Source organism: Ambystoma mexicanum, chromosome 1q (assembly GCF_040938575.1).
Source record: "Ambystoma mexicanum isolate Mex_15411 chromosome 1q, UKY_AmexF1_1, whole genome shotgun sequence".
Classification (NCBI taxonomy): Eukaryota; Metazoa; Chordata; class Amphibia; order Caudata; family Ambystomatidae; genus Ambystoma; species Ambystoma mexicanum.
In genome coordinates, this window is record NC_090922.1 from 576,271,524 (window position 1) to 576,286,991 (window position 15,468).

General features: G+C 44.3%; 1 protein-coding gene across 1 annotated transcript in view; it reads left to right on the top strand.

Moving 5' to 3' along the window:
• The window catches only part of COLGALT2 (collagen beta(1-O)galactosyltransferase 2), a 338,526-nt gene that overhangs the window by 181,911 nt on the left and 141,147 nt on the right, over positions 1 to 15,468 (top strand). The window contains exon 3 of the mRNA XM_069641072.1: positions 5,072 to 5,189. Within this exon, the coding sequence (XP_069497173.1) occupies positions 5,072 to 5,189 (118 nt within the window). The remainder of the gene's footprint in view (positions 1 to 5,071; positions 5,190 to 15,468) is intronic.

The window sequence follows — 15,468 nt, forward strand, 5'->3', positions numbered from 1 at the left end:
TGTTTCTGCACATTTAACACAAATGAGAATATGAGCGGAGGTTAGTAGATTATTAGTGACCTGACTGGCCTTCACGTTCCCTTCCTCATCAATTAGTTCACGCGCAAAGTAAGTGCCTCCCCTTCCCCCGAAGGGGAGGTACCCTCTTCCCCTCCACCGGCAGCTACTTGCGGGACACATTGGAATAACTGGCGACCTCAGAAACAGGGGAGCGATGAACACCTGCCCCCAGGCTGGACTAGAAAAGCAGTGACCAGTCAGGTGTTCATACCCAATGAACAAGTGATATAGGTGGGTGCTGGCCAGGGTGGCAGGGGTAGTATTGAGGTTGCCTGCTGCTGCAATGCAGCTCGTTGTCATACTGTTGTTGCAGGAGACATACAATATGATAGCAGGAAACTGGGCTTCCCTGCATCTTGTGTGATCCTGGGAAAACCGCTATTTGTAGAGCTGTCTCAATCCACTGAACTGTCAGAATTCAGAGTGTGCGAGTCCGCGCGTTCACTGCTGCCTAGATAAGTATCCAGTACACGCTCTTGGTTTCTTTCGCTGCCCGCATCTACACAGCAGCGAAACTATGTAGTGTTTTGCTTCTCGCCCCACTAACCTAACACACACCCTCCTTCATACCCAGCAGAGCACCTGGAGATCGTGCTACATGTCTGCGGTTCACTTTACAAGTCACAGTAACATACCACTTGTTTTAACTTCTGTAAAGAACGGTTCGGTTTAGAAGTGTATCGGTCTCAGCCATTAGATGCTCACCTGCATTGGGCAGGCCATGCCTCCAGCTTCTTAGGGCATGCCCCTTCTGTGGCACTGTGGGGACGACGGGGCAGGCGCAGAGGTTTATTGGGGATAGTTATTGAATGGGCCAGACTAGGGAACAGTTAAGTAAAACTGTCCACAAGCAGGGGGGGTTCTCGTTGGTTCTCAGCCCTTGAAGTCTCTGCTTTCTTGAAAGTGTTCCGCTCCAGGATACCCTACCAACTGTATAGATCTTTCTCAAGCACTCAGAAGTGTTAGGTTCCCTGATTCTCGTCTTCAGGGAGACCCCCCCTCCTGGGTCTCCGGTGCTCATTGTGTCCTTGCATGGTAGGATTGGCCAAACATCACAGCTGGGAGGGGGTGATTATGTACATACTCCCCCAAGCGACCATCAACAGGCTGGTAACTTCACTCTCTCTTTAGGCTTACCTTGGATAATCTTGCCTCCTCCCTGTCTCAGATTTGTGGCTTCCATCCCCAACACTCTTCTTTCATGCCTCCTTGTCGCAATAGCCTTGTTCATAGGAGGACCTCGCCTGCACCTTACATTGTGTCTTTCCTAGCCTCCTTGATACCTCACCACATGCTTGTACCTCCTCTGCCCCCTAACATGCTCTGCACTGGCTTTAGGCTGGCCTGCTCGCTCTGGTCCACTCCTTTTCTCAGTAACTCCTTTACTCCTCCCCTCAGCCATTCCCCCTTGCAGAGACCTGCTCCTCCTTAAGGCCTTCTGCTGCCTCCCTCTTGATCTTCTCTCCAACCTCCTCCGCAATACTGTCCTCTCCTTCCGTACACCAGTTGTTCTTCCAAATCTCCTCGTGAAACTCCTCCACCTCCTCTTCTCCCATGATGTTCTCAGCAACCTCCTCTTCAGCACTAGCTGCTGGAACACCTCCGAGAAGCCTGCCCTCGTGCACGCTGCTTTGCTTTCTTGTTCCCAGACGGGTGCATCTCGTGGGACCCCTCAATAGGTGGCTTGCACACTTCGCATATCTTGTTTGCTTTTTCCCTACTATAATGGCAAGCCCCAGAGGGAATTCGCCCCCAGAGAGTGCATTATTATTTATAGGGTGTTTGATGTTTTGATGTCTCTTAAAGGTACTAGGGTTGTTGTGAGGCTTAACTATAGATCCCTTGAATATGAACATGTTTGGGGCATCGTCTGGTGGTCCATGGGAACCATACACCAGCATCTGCGGCCCGAGCATCATGCATGACTGGTTGCACCCAACCCTTGTGACTGCCCCATCCCTTACCCCAAAGTACATAATTAGAACAAGGATGGCCTTATCTTGTGGCATTTATCAGACTGCTGCACCAATGAGTGCACGATGCTGTAACGGTTTATTGAGACGCCACCCTCAACATGGGGAGTTCCTTCCCTCCCCACTCAAGGTGAGACACAACAAACTGTTGCACGGGTTCTTTTTATTCAGCCCTACTTCAGACGCATATCATGCCCCTTGGATCCCTCCCACTGAGCTACCAATGAGCCAGGGACCAGGTCGTTGTGCAGGAAATATATTTGTATTTATTTAAATGAAAAGTAATAGAAATCATACTGAAGTACACGCGCCACCTTCTTTGTGGCTCACCGTTAACTTCTTGTGACTCAAATCAATTACACAAATTTGTTTTAAAAAACACAAATCACAATTCTTTAATTTCTACAAATTTCACTTGAAAAATAATTAAACTAATCAATAACCAAAACAATTATAAATGTAGTGTTGTCCAATTTTGATTTTCCTGCACGCTTAAAAGGCTAGCAGTAGGGTTTCAAGATTGGTACAAATACATATGGCAATTATTATTTCACCCACACTTTTGGTTTAAAATAAACACAGGGGGCCTCATTACGACCCAGGCGGTAAGGGGTTTACGGCAGCGTAAACAGCGCCGACCCTTACCGCCTGAGTACGAGGTCCCTTAGCGCCATGGAGCTTTTAACACCTGCTTTTAGCAGGTGTTAAAATCCATGGCGCTAAGGGACCATGGAGTTAATTACGCCACCGTAATTTACGGTGGCGTAATTAACGCCTTCCCCACTCCCATTATGCCCTATGGGGCATAAATGGGAATGGGGAAGGGTAAATGGGGATTGGGGACTTACCGCCCCGCCGACCTCGGAATGTGGCGGTAAGTCCGCCTACCACCATGGCGTAAACGCAGTTTACGCCATGGTGGTAAAGTCACGGCCCAGGCGGTAACTTACCGCCTGGGTCGTAATGAGGCCCAGGGTAATTTAGGTTTGTTTCTCAGACCCCCTCCCCCACTTTGGCCTGTGTTGGGGAAGTCAGACAGAAAGATGGGAATGATTTGGGGAATTTTGGATTTCACACCCTCCTCCACTGAAAGGCCTGTGTTAGGGGAAATTTCAACAAAAAGATTGGACAGATTTAAGAACCAAGACACCCCTCTTCCTTAAAGAAGTCAGGGTCAACAGGACAAAAAGGATTACACAATTAAATTATAGGCTATAGTTTTTCAGCACACACTGGGAAGTGAGCTTTGTACATTTCGAATTTTAACAAAAATCACCCGTAGTGTTACACCAAATAGGGAATTAATTAAATTGATATTTTTAGATAAATAGGCTAAGACTCTACACAGTTTTGCTCTCGCGCTCACTATTAAGGGAAAGGATTTGAGGCAAGCAGATCCCCACATGTTGGTTTCCTAAGGCTCAGTTCTACTTGCATGGAAAGCCTCTGTTTAAAGTTCAGGACAGCCAGCTGCATACCAGGACCCTTTGGAAAGATAGGGCAGGGGTCTGGTCACTCCACTATCAATTATGGCCTCCCGCTCTCCACCATAGGGCCCAGTCAGTGTTTAGGCCTTCCTAGAGTATATAGCTCCACCCAGAAGCACTCTCAGCAATCTCCTATGGTGTTTCATTGCAGCTGTCAAATGTTAAGTTTCATCAGCGCTCTTTGATGGTAAATTTCAGCAGCTCTGTCCCCTCCTCCTAGTGCAGGCCCCCTTATATAGCAGCGATGACACCACCAATTTTACAATCTTGGGGAAGTGCCCTGCAAGTCACCCAAATAGGATTGGACAGTTACCCTTCTCTCTCCTCCCAAACCTAGCCTCCCAGTCAGGATTGGTAGCTTAAGTTACAAGCTCTATTTGTTCTCATGTCAACATTTTGCAATAATCCAGTTATGCCCCAAACCTTTATAATTTTATTAAGAACTGCCATTATATTCATATTTGTTGATTCTGCTAATCACAGGGAATTAAATAAGATGAATGCCAGGTCTGCACCATTTTGCACGGCCGTGTGGCACTTTTCTGCCCTTTTCCCAAAACGTATAACAGTTATGAATATGTAGCTTATTACCCATATTCCCAATGTCACCCTCCACCCTTTCACCAACTCTCACATTTAGAACATTTTCAGATCAGCCAGTAACACATCTTAGATGGCCATTACAGTTCCCTGAGTCGCAGGTGGATGAATTTTATATCTCGAAAATTGCCAGGAAATGACCTAAAAAATTGTACATAAATGAAGAAAATCCACCATATGGTTGCTGTGAAAAAGGCCTAAGTTATAATAGTCATTTTAAATGACTTCATGTTGGACAAATGGCCATTCTCCTGCCTTCAGGCTATATGGTCTCACTGTGTCAGCCTGTAACCAGAGTTTTTATTATTTTCTATGTGTTTGCAGCTTGCTGTTTGAAGTTGGTTCCTTGTTTGAATTTGTAGCCCCCAGGTCTTCACACCTTTTTGTTGGGCTCCAGCAAAGGGGAACTTGTCCTGCAGTAACTGCCTTCAGAGCTAGCAAGTGTGGGGAACACTGGGGACCTTCCACGCCTTTTGCAGGACACACTTTATTGCAGTTGTAATTAGATGGGGGTTGTCACTTTCCAGTGGGGGAGTTCATGGTTACATGTGTCCAACAGCCAGCAAAAGGGTTTGCCCAGAGAAACTTTTTCATGAAAACAAAGTAGCTTTTCAAATGTCACTGGTATTTTGTATGTGAAACATAATATGCATTACTTTTTGTCAACACGCACCATGTGTTTTTCCCTGACATTATTCCTGTTAGCAGTGGTATATTTTCACATTTAAACTGCAGATAAACATGTCAATCCGTTTTTGGGGTCAGTGTTTAAAAATCCTGCTTTTCAGATAAAAGGGCCCTTCAATTATCACTTGCAGCCACAAGCATAGCGGTTTTTGTGTCAGTGTTGAAAAATCCTACTTTTCATGTGAAATAGACTTCTGTTTTGGGCCTTTGAATGCATCCCACAATGCTTAATAAACTAAGAGTGACAATTGTGTTTTCTTCCAGGTCGTATCCAGATGAAATTGGACCTAAACATTGGCCAAACTCTCGGTTTGCTCATGTGATGAAGCTGCGGCAGGCTGCGCTGAAAGCTGCAAGAGAAAAGTGGGCTGACTACATCTTGGTAATAATACTAATAGGGATACAATCTGGCTGGTGCATTGGCGCTCACAACGCTACATTACCCATCTCAGTGGTACTAAGTTGTGCCAACCTGCCGATTGACCAATTGACCAATCTGTGTCCATTGAGTAACAAATGTAGATCCCTGCAGCAGGTGCCTTAACATCTTGAGTTATCATACAACTTTACATTCCTTAGCTGAACTATCAAATGACAGCAAGACATGAACCTGTTATTTTTATATGTATGTGAATGATGTGACATTTGATGTTTTTGTTGAAGTAAATTCTCTGCATTAAACATGGTGTGGTGTCCTGGGGGAGCTCTTGGCAAACACCACCTCTGTGTCCTCTGGCTACCGTAGGACGGAGAATATCCTCTGTTGGAACTGAGAAAATATGAGGAGTAGAAGGCGCATCACCACAGATTCCAATTTCCAACAAGGGAAACGTGTATGGGATATGATGTTAAGTGGGGGAAAGAGTGCAAGGATAACTCTTCGTGAATGGACAGGCGGTACCAGAGGCTGCAGCTTAAATGAAGACGGCAAGACAAGAAGAATGAGGGTACAAACTGGCCAAAAGAATCTGCCATGCGGTTTGAAGAAAGAAGTGAATGGCAGCTATCTTTGAGTGTAACATGTTCTCAGTGAGAGGAAGAGAGTCCCTAACAGAGAATCTGGCCGGATGGATGTACCTCTCATGGATAATCCTCCTTTCTTTAGGGGTCAAGAACTTTCTCTGGAATCCGTAAGCCTTCTGCAGGAGAGTATCGACAGAATTCCATCGCCCCCATCATGTATACACTCTCAAAAGGGCGAGGGGGATGGTTACTACACGTATTGAATTCTATCCAATTGTTTCCATCAAACCTGTACCATGTGAGTTGGGGTCTGTTCCAGAGACTGAGTATAAATCCTGTCTGTGGGTTTGAGAATAGAAATGTTTCTCCTGAACTCGGAGTGTAGCTTTGACCTCAGTTCTGCAGCAAAACCCTAAAGACTCCGGTGTAGTTGTGAGAGGAGGGAGTATCATGCTAATGAGGCAAGAAACATAAAGCCTCTCTTACAGTCAGTCTCCTCACGGATTGCATTACTCAAAGGCTCATGTGAGCCTCTCAGGAGAGCGACTGCAGACAGGTAGATCTTGTAGAACGTCTACAGGGACTCTGGTTCCAGGCGCTACTAAGGACAAGACATTTACGGACAGAGATTAACAGGAGACACTGACACGCTAAGAATATATAAAAATACATTGATGTTTGGCAAAATGATCTTTTTCCATAAATTTAATTTGCATAGCTATTGAAATCCAGATGTGATTACGTACTTTACAAGAATGACTTCACGCTTGAGAATTGATCACAAACATTCTGACTTCTCTTGGAAATAGTTTCTGGCCTAAAAAAGATACATAATAAAAAAAAGTAGAACCATAAGTTAACTGTCTTTGAAAAAACACACGTATCTTTATCTTTTAAGGTTTTATTCAAAGGTAGCCCTGGACTCCTCATTGCATTCAACATTGCATTAAAGCATGTCTGAGTGTTTTTAAAGGTTCATTCTTACATTGGAACAAGTTGTCCTCCCTAATAAGACGTTGGTAGAAATCGCTGTCAATGGTTTTCTTTTGCTACTCCAGTGTTTCTATTTTTTCAGAAGCAGACGGCTCAGTCAGATATCTGGGTCAATAAATGTTTAACTTTAAAATTGCTTAGGTTTGAACTGGGGTTACTAGCAACATTCTCATAATCATTCGCATTTTCAGCTTTCTCAATGCATGTTAAAGTTATCAGATTATGTTCACAACCACTCTACACCAAAGTTGTCTAACAGTGCTGAGGTTTGTCTGGAAGAAGACGTATTGTGCCCTCTTCGGGGGTGTCCAGATCGTCGTCTGCAGGAGAACAGATAAGGGTAAAGGTTGGAAGGTGGGCAAATCACAAACAGATTTGGAGGAACATCAAAGTATGGGCTAGATAGAAGGCGTTGCAGGTGGATCCAAGACAAATGCTGATTGGTTTAAGGTATGAAGACAAGCATTATTAGCATGGGGCAGTTTCATAGAACTCAGAACACTGTACTATGGAGTCTTGTAAATATTCCATTCTTGATACTGCCCAAAACATGTTTGTCACATTTGTGCTGTCCTTACTTTGCTTAACACTGAGCATTTCTATTATTGGATAATGAGGACCGATCCTTTCATTGAAAGCTTCAAATCAGCTTTGATAGATTTGAATAGATCAGACTCCGCTAATCTCCTGCTTGAAAGTCCTAATCAACACAATGTTAGGAATGCAAGAATTTGAAACATGGGCCTACAATCTTTTTAAGATCAGGGCTCATAGAAGCTCTCTGTTTGCTCACTTACCATTTTTACTTCTACACATCTCTCTTCTTATATCACACCATTATCCGGTCAATGCATCCCAAGCAGAGCAAAGTCCTGCTGTCCCTGGGCAGGACCTATTGAACTTGGACAAGGTTTACTCGCTTTGAGACCACTACGGTGGTGAACTGATGCAGTACAAAAGGCCTCATAATAATAATAATTTGGCAGGTAAACGTACATTTGGTAAACACTTAAATATGGATTTCCAGCCATTTGACCTCCTTGGTGTTTTACTCCTGGTGGCAGTCCCACCGTAGTACTCCCCAAAAAGATTGGATCAATGGTTTTTTGAAGAAATGGCCATTGAAACAATAGACTTTTTTTGTTTTGTTTACAGCTTTGCCCTATTTATCTGAACATAATATATATACAATATACTTACTACCTTTTAAATTAAAGATATAAAAGTAGCTACAGCAATACCTCGCTGACCAATTAAAATATTGAAATTCGTTTTCAGGTTTTCTAAAATCTCTCTGGAGTTTAAGACAGATTTGTTTACATAAAGTGTAATTATTTTTTCTGAGATTTAAAAAAAATCATTTTCATACTCAAATGTTTCTATGAATGTATGTAGGTCTTATGGCAATTTTGCTAAAAAAATAAACATTAATATCGTACTCACTGGGCGGCACTGCAATAAGGAGGTCAATGGTTGTGTGGGCTAGATGTGCTCAAGCATTCCTTTGGAACGTGAAGGTTTATTTGCCAGGCTAAGATTTACCCTCCCCAGGTCAGACCCAGAAAGTCAATCTGCGACTGCCAAGCCGACAGCCAGAAATGACAGTCAAGAGTTGACTGTGTAAAAGGTGAATGTAATAAGAACATAAGGGGCGAAAGGTGTGCGGAGGAGAGGACAACCATCAGCGCGCCATACATGCTTGGACACACACAAAGTAGCCTTTCCTAGAGCAAGGGGAAAGGCATGTACTGTATAATTTAATCTCGTGAAAGCAACAAATGTGCAAAGTAACCATGCCAAAAACGAGGTCATCTAGACATACTTCAACTTAAGTGTGCGCGTGAAGACAGCAAAAAGTGGCAGACAATTTGGGAACAGGTAAGGCTGATTTTGTACGGAATATTACAAATGAGACTCAAGCATAGAAGTGATAATAAATGTAAAAATGAAATGATACAAACTTATGTTCCAACCACATAACCCAGCAAAGAAAGTGGAAAACTTGAATGAAAACCGCCTCGCGCAGTGATTAGCCTGACGGATTCCGCATTTTAAGTACACCCGCCGCGCAATGCTGATATTTGGCATATAAATATCCTTGCATGTACACAGCACAGACTGCGACCGTTGATCAGCCGCCACTACGCCTGAACTGCAGCGGGAGTCTGCTGTTCGACCCCCAGCATATTTTCTCCATTGGTCACCATGAGGAGAATATTCATTTAAAGATGGCCGCCTGTGTTGCTGTCTCACCACCCAGAAGCCTCCCAAACTGCTGAGGCAGGCCCCCTGCCCTCTGACCATCTCCACTCGCTGAAAGCCTCCTCTTACCAGCCTATCTCGAGCCGGCAGGCTCAAGCCGGCATACACAAAGGCTCGCACAAAGGCTCACGCCCCTGTCATGAGCCTGTCTGGAGCCGTATGGCCACGGCACGCTAGCACCCACACGGTAAAAACGGCCCTACTGCCTTAAGACAACTCATATGACTCCTGCACCCAGATTTTCTTCTTTTGTTATGTGCACCATCTCTAACTTCGTAGCTATGAGCCTGCACGCCCCACCATACTTCCCTACCAGTCGTGATTCTGCTCCTGCAATCCTTTGGTAGCCGGCATCCGTACTTGTAGCATAACCTTACAGAACACCCCTAGTAAAGTATCTACTTGCTGGCGTATCTTCGCTTGCACATGCAAGTCCAGCTCTTGCAAGCACGACTACGTGGACCTAATCACTCTAACACTACCAGCCTCGTACGCTGCTGACCGTCGGAGGCCTACCCTCCAAATCTTTAATATTACTGCGAGCCCTATATGCTCTGTTTGTTTATGCCTCTCTCACTCCAATAACTGTAGTTATTGCAAATATGCCTTTCTGAACTTCTGCCCAATGCAGCCTCTGTGCACCCATTTGTTTTTAGACTAATGCAGCTTCTGTGTGCTCATCCGTTCTTTGCCCAATGCAGCCTCCGTGCACCCATTAGTTTTTAGACTAATGCAGCTTCTGTGTGCTCATCCGTTCTTTGCCTAATGCAGCCTCTGTGCACCCATTTGTTTCTAGAGCCTCTGTGCACCCATTTTTTCTAGAGCCTCTGTGCACCCATTTGTTTTCAGACTAACGTAGCCTCTGTGTGCTCATCCGTTCTTTGCCTAATGCAGCCTCTGTGCACCCATTTGCTTTTAGAGCCTCTGTGAACCCAGTTGTTTTTAGAGCCCCTGTGCTCCCATTTGTCTTTAGAGCCTCTGTGCACCCATTTGTTTTAGACTAATGCAGTCACTGTGTGCTCATCCGTTCTTAGCCTAATGCAGCCTCTGTGCACCCATTTGTTTTTAGAGCCTCTGTGCACCCATTTGTTTTTAGAGCCTCTGTGCACCCATTTGTTTTTAGAGCCTCTGTGAACCCAGTTGTTTTTAGAGCCTCTGTGCACCCATTTGTTTTTAGAGCCTCTGTGAACCCAGTTGTTTTAGACTAATGCAGTCACTGTGTGCTCATCCGTTCTTAGCCTAATGCAGCCTCTGTGCACCCATTTGTTTTTAGAGCCTCTGTGCACCCATTTGTTTTTAGAGCCTCTGTGCACCCATTTGTCTTTAGAGCCTCTGCGCACCCATTTGTTTTTAGAGCCTCTGTGCACCCATTTGTTTTTAGAGCCTCTGTGAACCCAGTTGTTTTTAGAGCCTCTGTGCACCCATTTGTCTTTAGAGCCTCTGTGCACCCATTTGTTTTAGACTAATGCAGTCACTGTGTGCTCATCCGTTCTTAGCCTAATGCAGCCTCTGTGCACCCATTTGCTTTAAGACCAATGCAGACACTGTGCACTCATCTGATTCTAGCCTAACGCAGCCTCGGTGCACCCATTTGTCTTCAGCCTAATGCAATCTCTGTGTGCTCATATTGCTCTTAGCATAATGCAGCTATTGTATACTCATTTGACTTTAGCCCACTGCATTCTCTGTATGCCTTCTCTGACTGCAGCCTATGCAGTCTAGTGTGCCCGTTACGTACAACCTAGCCAATGCTGAATCTGCCTTTTGCCTGCACCCCTGCCAAACCGATAGGCCAAGTACCCCAGTTGCACCCCAACAGTATCCCACTATGCTAATCTGGCTCACCATCATTATGTTCCCGTTCTGTGTTATGCAAGATAGTGCACCCTGCAGTGGCAACAGCTACATAGCTCACAATAACGGCCTTGACAAAATGACTTTCCCTAGACACTTCCCTATTACCTGCCCCACACCATTCCTGCCCACCACGCCTCCCTTCCTATTAGGCACCTATCTAGACCACACTACTAGCGATAGCATCCATCTAGTTGACACTTTAGCCAACCTCATTACTGACAGATACTAATGTCACCGCCTGAGACCTAGTCCTCCTGGCCTTGCCCTTGGCACCAGTCCCAACTACAGCCACACTAAACCCACAGCTAAGTTCTCCGCAACTAATGACCAAGTAAGCATACTCACAGCCAACCCTAATATTACTGACCGTAGCAACAGACTAGGCACCAGACTCCCCCATTCGAATAGCAATCTGCTAGCCAAATCTCACACAAAGACTAATAAAAAGAGCGCAGCCCCTAACCACGCCAAACAAATCCCCCTAAAAGGAGCACTTCTAAATGCCAGGTACCTTGTTGCCCATCCCACTGAGATCGCTGACATCATCCTGACCAATAACCTTAACTTCCTTGCCATAACAGAAACCTGGCTGCATGATGCAGCGGGCCCCTACTTAACCTTGGCTATCCCTGACAACTACTCTATTCTCAGAGCCTATAGACCCAATGTTCGAGGAGGAGGCGTAGCTATCATCTTTAAATCCTCACTAGACATCAGATTAGCCACCTCTTCTCCACTAAAATCATGTGAATACCTCACAATCAAATGGCAAACATCTCCCAAAAGCACAATTACTATTCACCTAATATATAGGCACCGAGGTCATCTAGGATCTTTCGAAGAAGACATCCCTTCCTTAGAAGCCGCAAATTCTAAACCATCTGCACAAATTATCATCCTCAGGGATTTCAACCTCGATTACAATGACCCAAATGACCCCCAAGCCTCCTCTGTTGCCACTGCACTAGTTGAGCATGGCTTCACACAGCTCAGCGTTCAACCCACACACCTGAAAGGTAGGATTCTCGACTGGGTAGCTGCCCTTAACTGCAGTATTACCTGCAAAGACCCCCTACCACTTATATGGACTGATCACCATCTCCTTTCACTAGACCTTAATATCAACAACATAGAGCCTACAAAATCCTCTAATGCTCCAGCCTGTCCTACCAGGAATAAGCGCAACATTACTGCTGAGGCTTAATACCCCTGGTAGTACCCATACTTGATGCACTACCTGCTACAGCGGACCTTAACCTATTGGTCAATACCTATAACAAGGCCATGTCAAAAGCCATAGACACTATCGCCCCATTGAAAATACGCGAAGGGAAACATAGAACACACGTGAACTCCTGGTACACCCCCGAGCTCAAACTACTTAGAATAAAAAAAAAAGAAAACTTAAGACGCTGTGGAAAACGGCACGCTCCATAGAAAACGGAACTAATCTCACTAATATCACATCCCTATACAAACATTAGATAATTTGGACCAACAAAGAATCATTCAACTCCAGGATAAACCAGGCAAGATCTAGCACTAAAGAACTATTTAACATTCTAAAGGAACTAGAAAACCCAAGTCCTCCTGCAGATACTTGTATGAAGGACAAACCCTGGTGCACTAGCATACAGAATGCACTCCCCAACAAAATCACAGGGCTCCAAACTAAAATAGAGAACAAACGTCAACAACTTACCGGTAGCAAGACTACCAGCCCCATCACACCACCCACCATTGACCCTAACTTAGGCTTCACATTCAAGAAGGTAAATATACATGAAGTACAAAAAATTATAGCCTCTTTGAAACTATCTAATTGCAAAGGGGACAGCTGCCCTGTTCAAATTATAAAAATCGCAGCCAAAGACCTATACCCCTTCATTACCAAACTAATAAACTCATCTTTTGCCAGTAATTCTGTCCCAAGCAACTTGAAACAATCATGGGTTCTCCCACTTCTAAAAAAACAAACTTTAGACCCGTCTATACCCACTAATTGCAGACCAATCACTACTGTCCTGTTCCTTCTGAAAATTCTAGATAGAGTTGCCTACCTGCAAATTCAAAACTATCTAGAGACAAACCAACTACTAGGAATCCGTCAATCTGGCTTTAGACCTCAACATGGAACTGAAACGGCCCTTGTTGACCTCAAAAGTCAGGTTGATGAACTTAAAGATAAAGGCAGTGCCGCCATCCTACTTCTCTTAGACCTCTCAGCAGCCTTCAACTTGGTTGATCATAAAATCCTTTGTAACCACCTGTCGTCGGCAACACACTTCTCCCTCTCTGCTGTCACGTGGATTCAGTCCTTCCTCGCAAATAGAACAATGCAGGTTTTCTCACCCTCAGCGGCGGCTGATCCGATCTCCATCACATGTGGTGTCCCACAAGGTTCATGTGTTTCACCAACTTTGTACAACATTTGTACAAAGTCTCTATTCAACAAATTTCACCATCTTGGTGTCACCTACACTAACTAAGCAGATGACACCCAGATACTTCTAACTATATCAGGTAACTACAACGCTGATGTCAACCGGATCAACGAAGTCTTCACTATCATTCAGGCTTGGATGGCCACACATGGCCTCGGCCTGAATGATGATAAGACTGAACTGCTCCTCGTCGGCTCATCCAATCCAATAACCTGTCGAAACTTAGCCCCATCTACAACAGCATCATCATCGATGCAAATACCATACAGATTGCATAAAGTGTAAAAACCCTCGGTTTCTACCTTGATACCAACACAAACCTCTCTAAACAAACCAACATGACTGCCTCAGCCACTGCCTACACAGGCAAGCTGATCGGGGCCTGCAGACCTTTTCTGTCCTCTAACAGCTGCCTCATACTGGCTAGGGCTCTTATACAGTCCAAATTGGACTACTGTAACAGCTTATACTTAGGCGCAACCAAATCCATAATCAACAAACTGCAAGTCCTCCAAAATAACGCATTACGAGCGGCCCTAAACATTCCCAGGCGAGAGCACATCTCTACTATTAGAAAATCGTGCAAGTGGCTCTCCATACAACAAAAAATAGACCTAAAAACCTCCTGCTTCACCTACAAAGCTCTGAACCACCAAGCCCCCCCCATACCTCACCAACAAATTCACCCTGAAATCTTCCGGCAGAATTACAAGATCCTCCAACACATTATGCTTGGTGGTGCTCAGATTTTCCTTAAAAAGAGCCGCGGAACCAGCTTCCCGGTTCTAGCCTCCCAACTCTGGAATACTTTACTACTAAACATCAAATCCATCTCCACTTTTCAATCATTTAGAAACCATGTCATCTCATGGATACTTAACAAAACTAACACCACATTGTCCCATTCATGACATCACATACGCATACCCCAGTACTCACTCTATCTTACCTCCACGCTTGATTGTATTGTTCTGTACCACAAATGTATACAAACTTTCTAAATTGTATAATTGTATACATTGTAAAATATATCCAAAAGTATAAACTGTAGCCTGTAACCACTTACCGAAGCGCCCATTTACCCATGGGTCTGGAGCGCTATATAAGTAAATAAACAAACAAACATAAACAAACATAACATAAACATATGACTGACTACCTAATGAACAGTGACTGACTAGCAGAAACATATTGTTCCATGACACATATGCTGGACCAGGTAGTTCCTCTGAGAAAGAAAATAGAGAGAACACAGTGCAAAACAAATGGTTTACGCTTGATCTTGTGATTAGGAAAAAAGAAAAGAGACAAGCAGAGAAAAAATGTCAGAAAACCCACTCTGATACACACATGGAAATCTGGAAAACACTTGAACATTCATGCAGACTAACCATATATGAGATTAAAAAGAACTATTTCAATGAGCAAATCAGTGGGGCAGACAACAACACCAAAAAGCTCTTGGAAATATTAAAATCGCTTGAAAAGCCGAAGGCACAAGTATTATCTCCCCTTCAAATCAAAACTGTACCAAGGTTCAACAAGCATGCGCTGACACAATTAGCATGGCATATGATAAGATCAATAAAGACCTGGTAGCTAATAAATTCTCTGGCCCACATGCTCCTGGCCCCAATTCAACAAACATTAATCATAAACTGCCATCAAAGCAAAACTAATCCATGTTTTATTTAGAATCCATCACAGTATCGGATATGGAAAAAACACTGGGCACAGTGCACCCCACCTCCTATCTTGGAGATCTTATCCCTTCAAAGTTTATCCTGACAGTGTTTTCCCCCTTTCTCACTAGATTCATGACCGCATCCTTTCATTACAACCATGTCCCATCCATCATCAAGGAAGTCACTGTCACCCCACTAGTAAAGAAAGCAGGCCTTGTCCTAAAAGTTACTAAGGCCCGTTACCATTTCTAACTTTTTGCTGAAGATTGTAGATAAAATGGCCACCTTGCAACTTCAAGTATACCTAGACTCCACATCTAAACTACACACTAGCCAGTCAGGGTTCCGCTCAATGCACAGTACAGAGACAGCTCTGCTTTACCTCCAGACCCACATGCTTATGATCCTAGACAAGGGAAAAGCAGGACTGTTAATCTTATTGAACCTATCGGAAGCA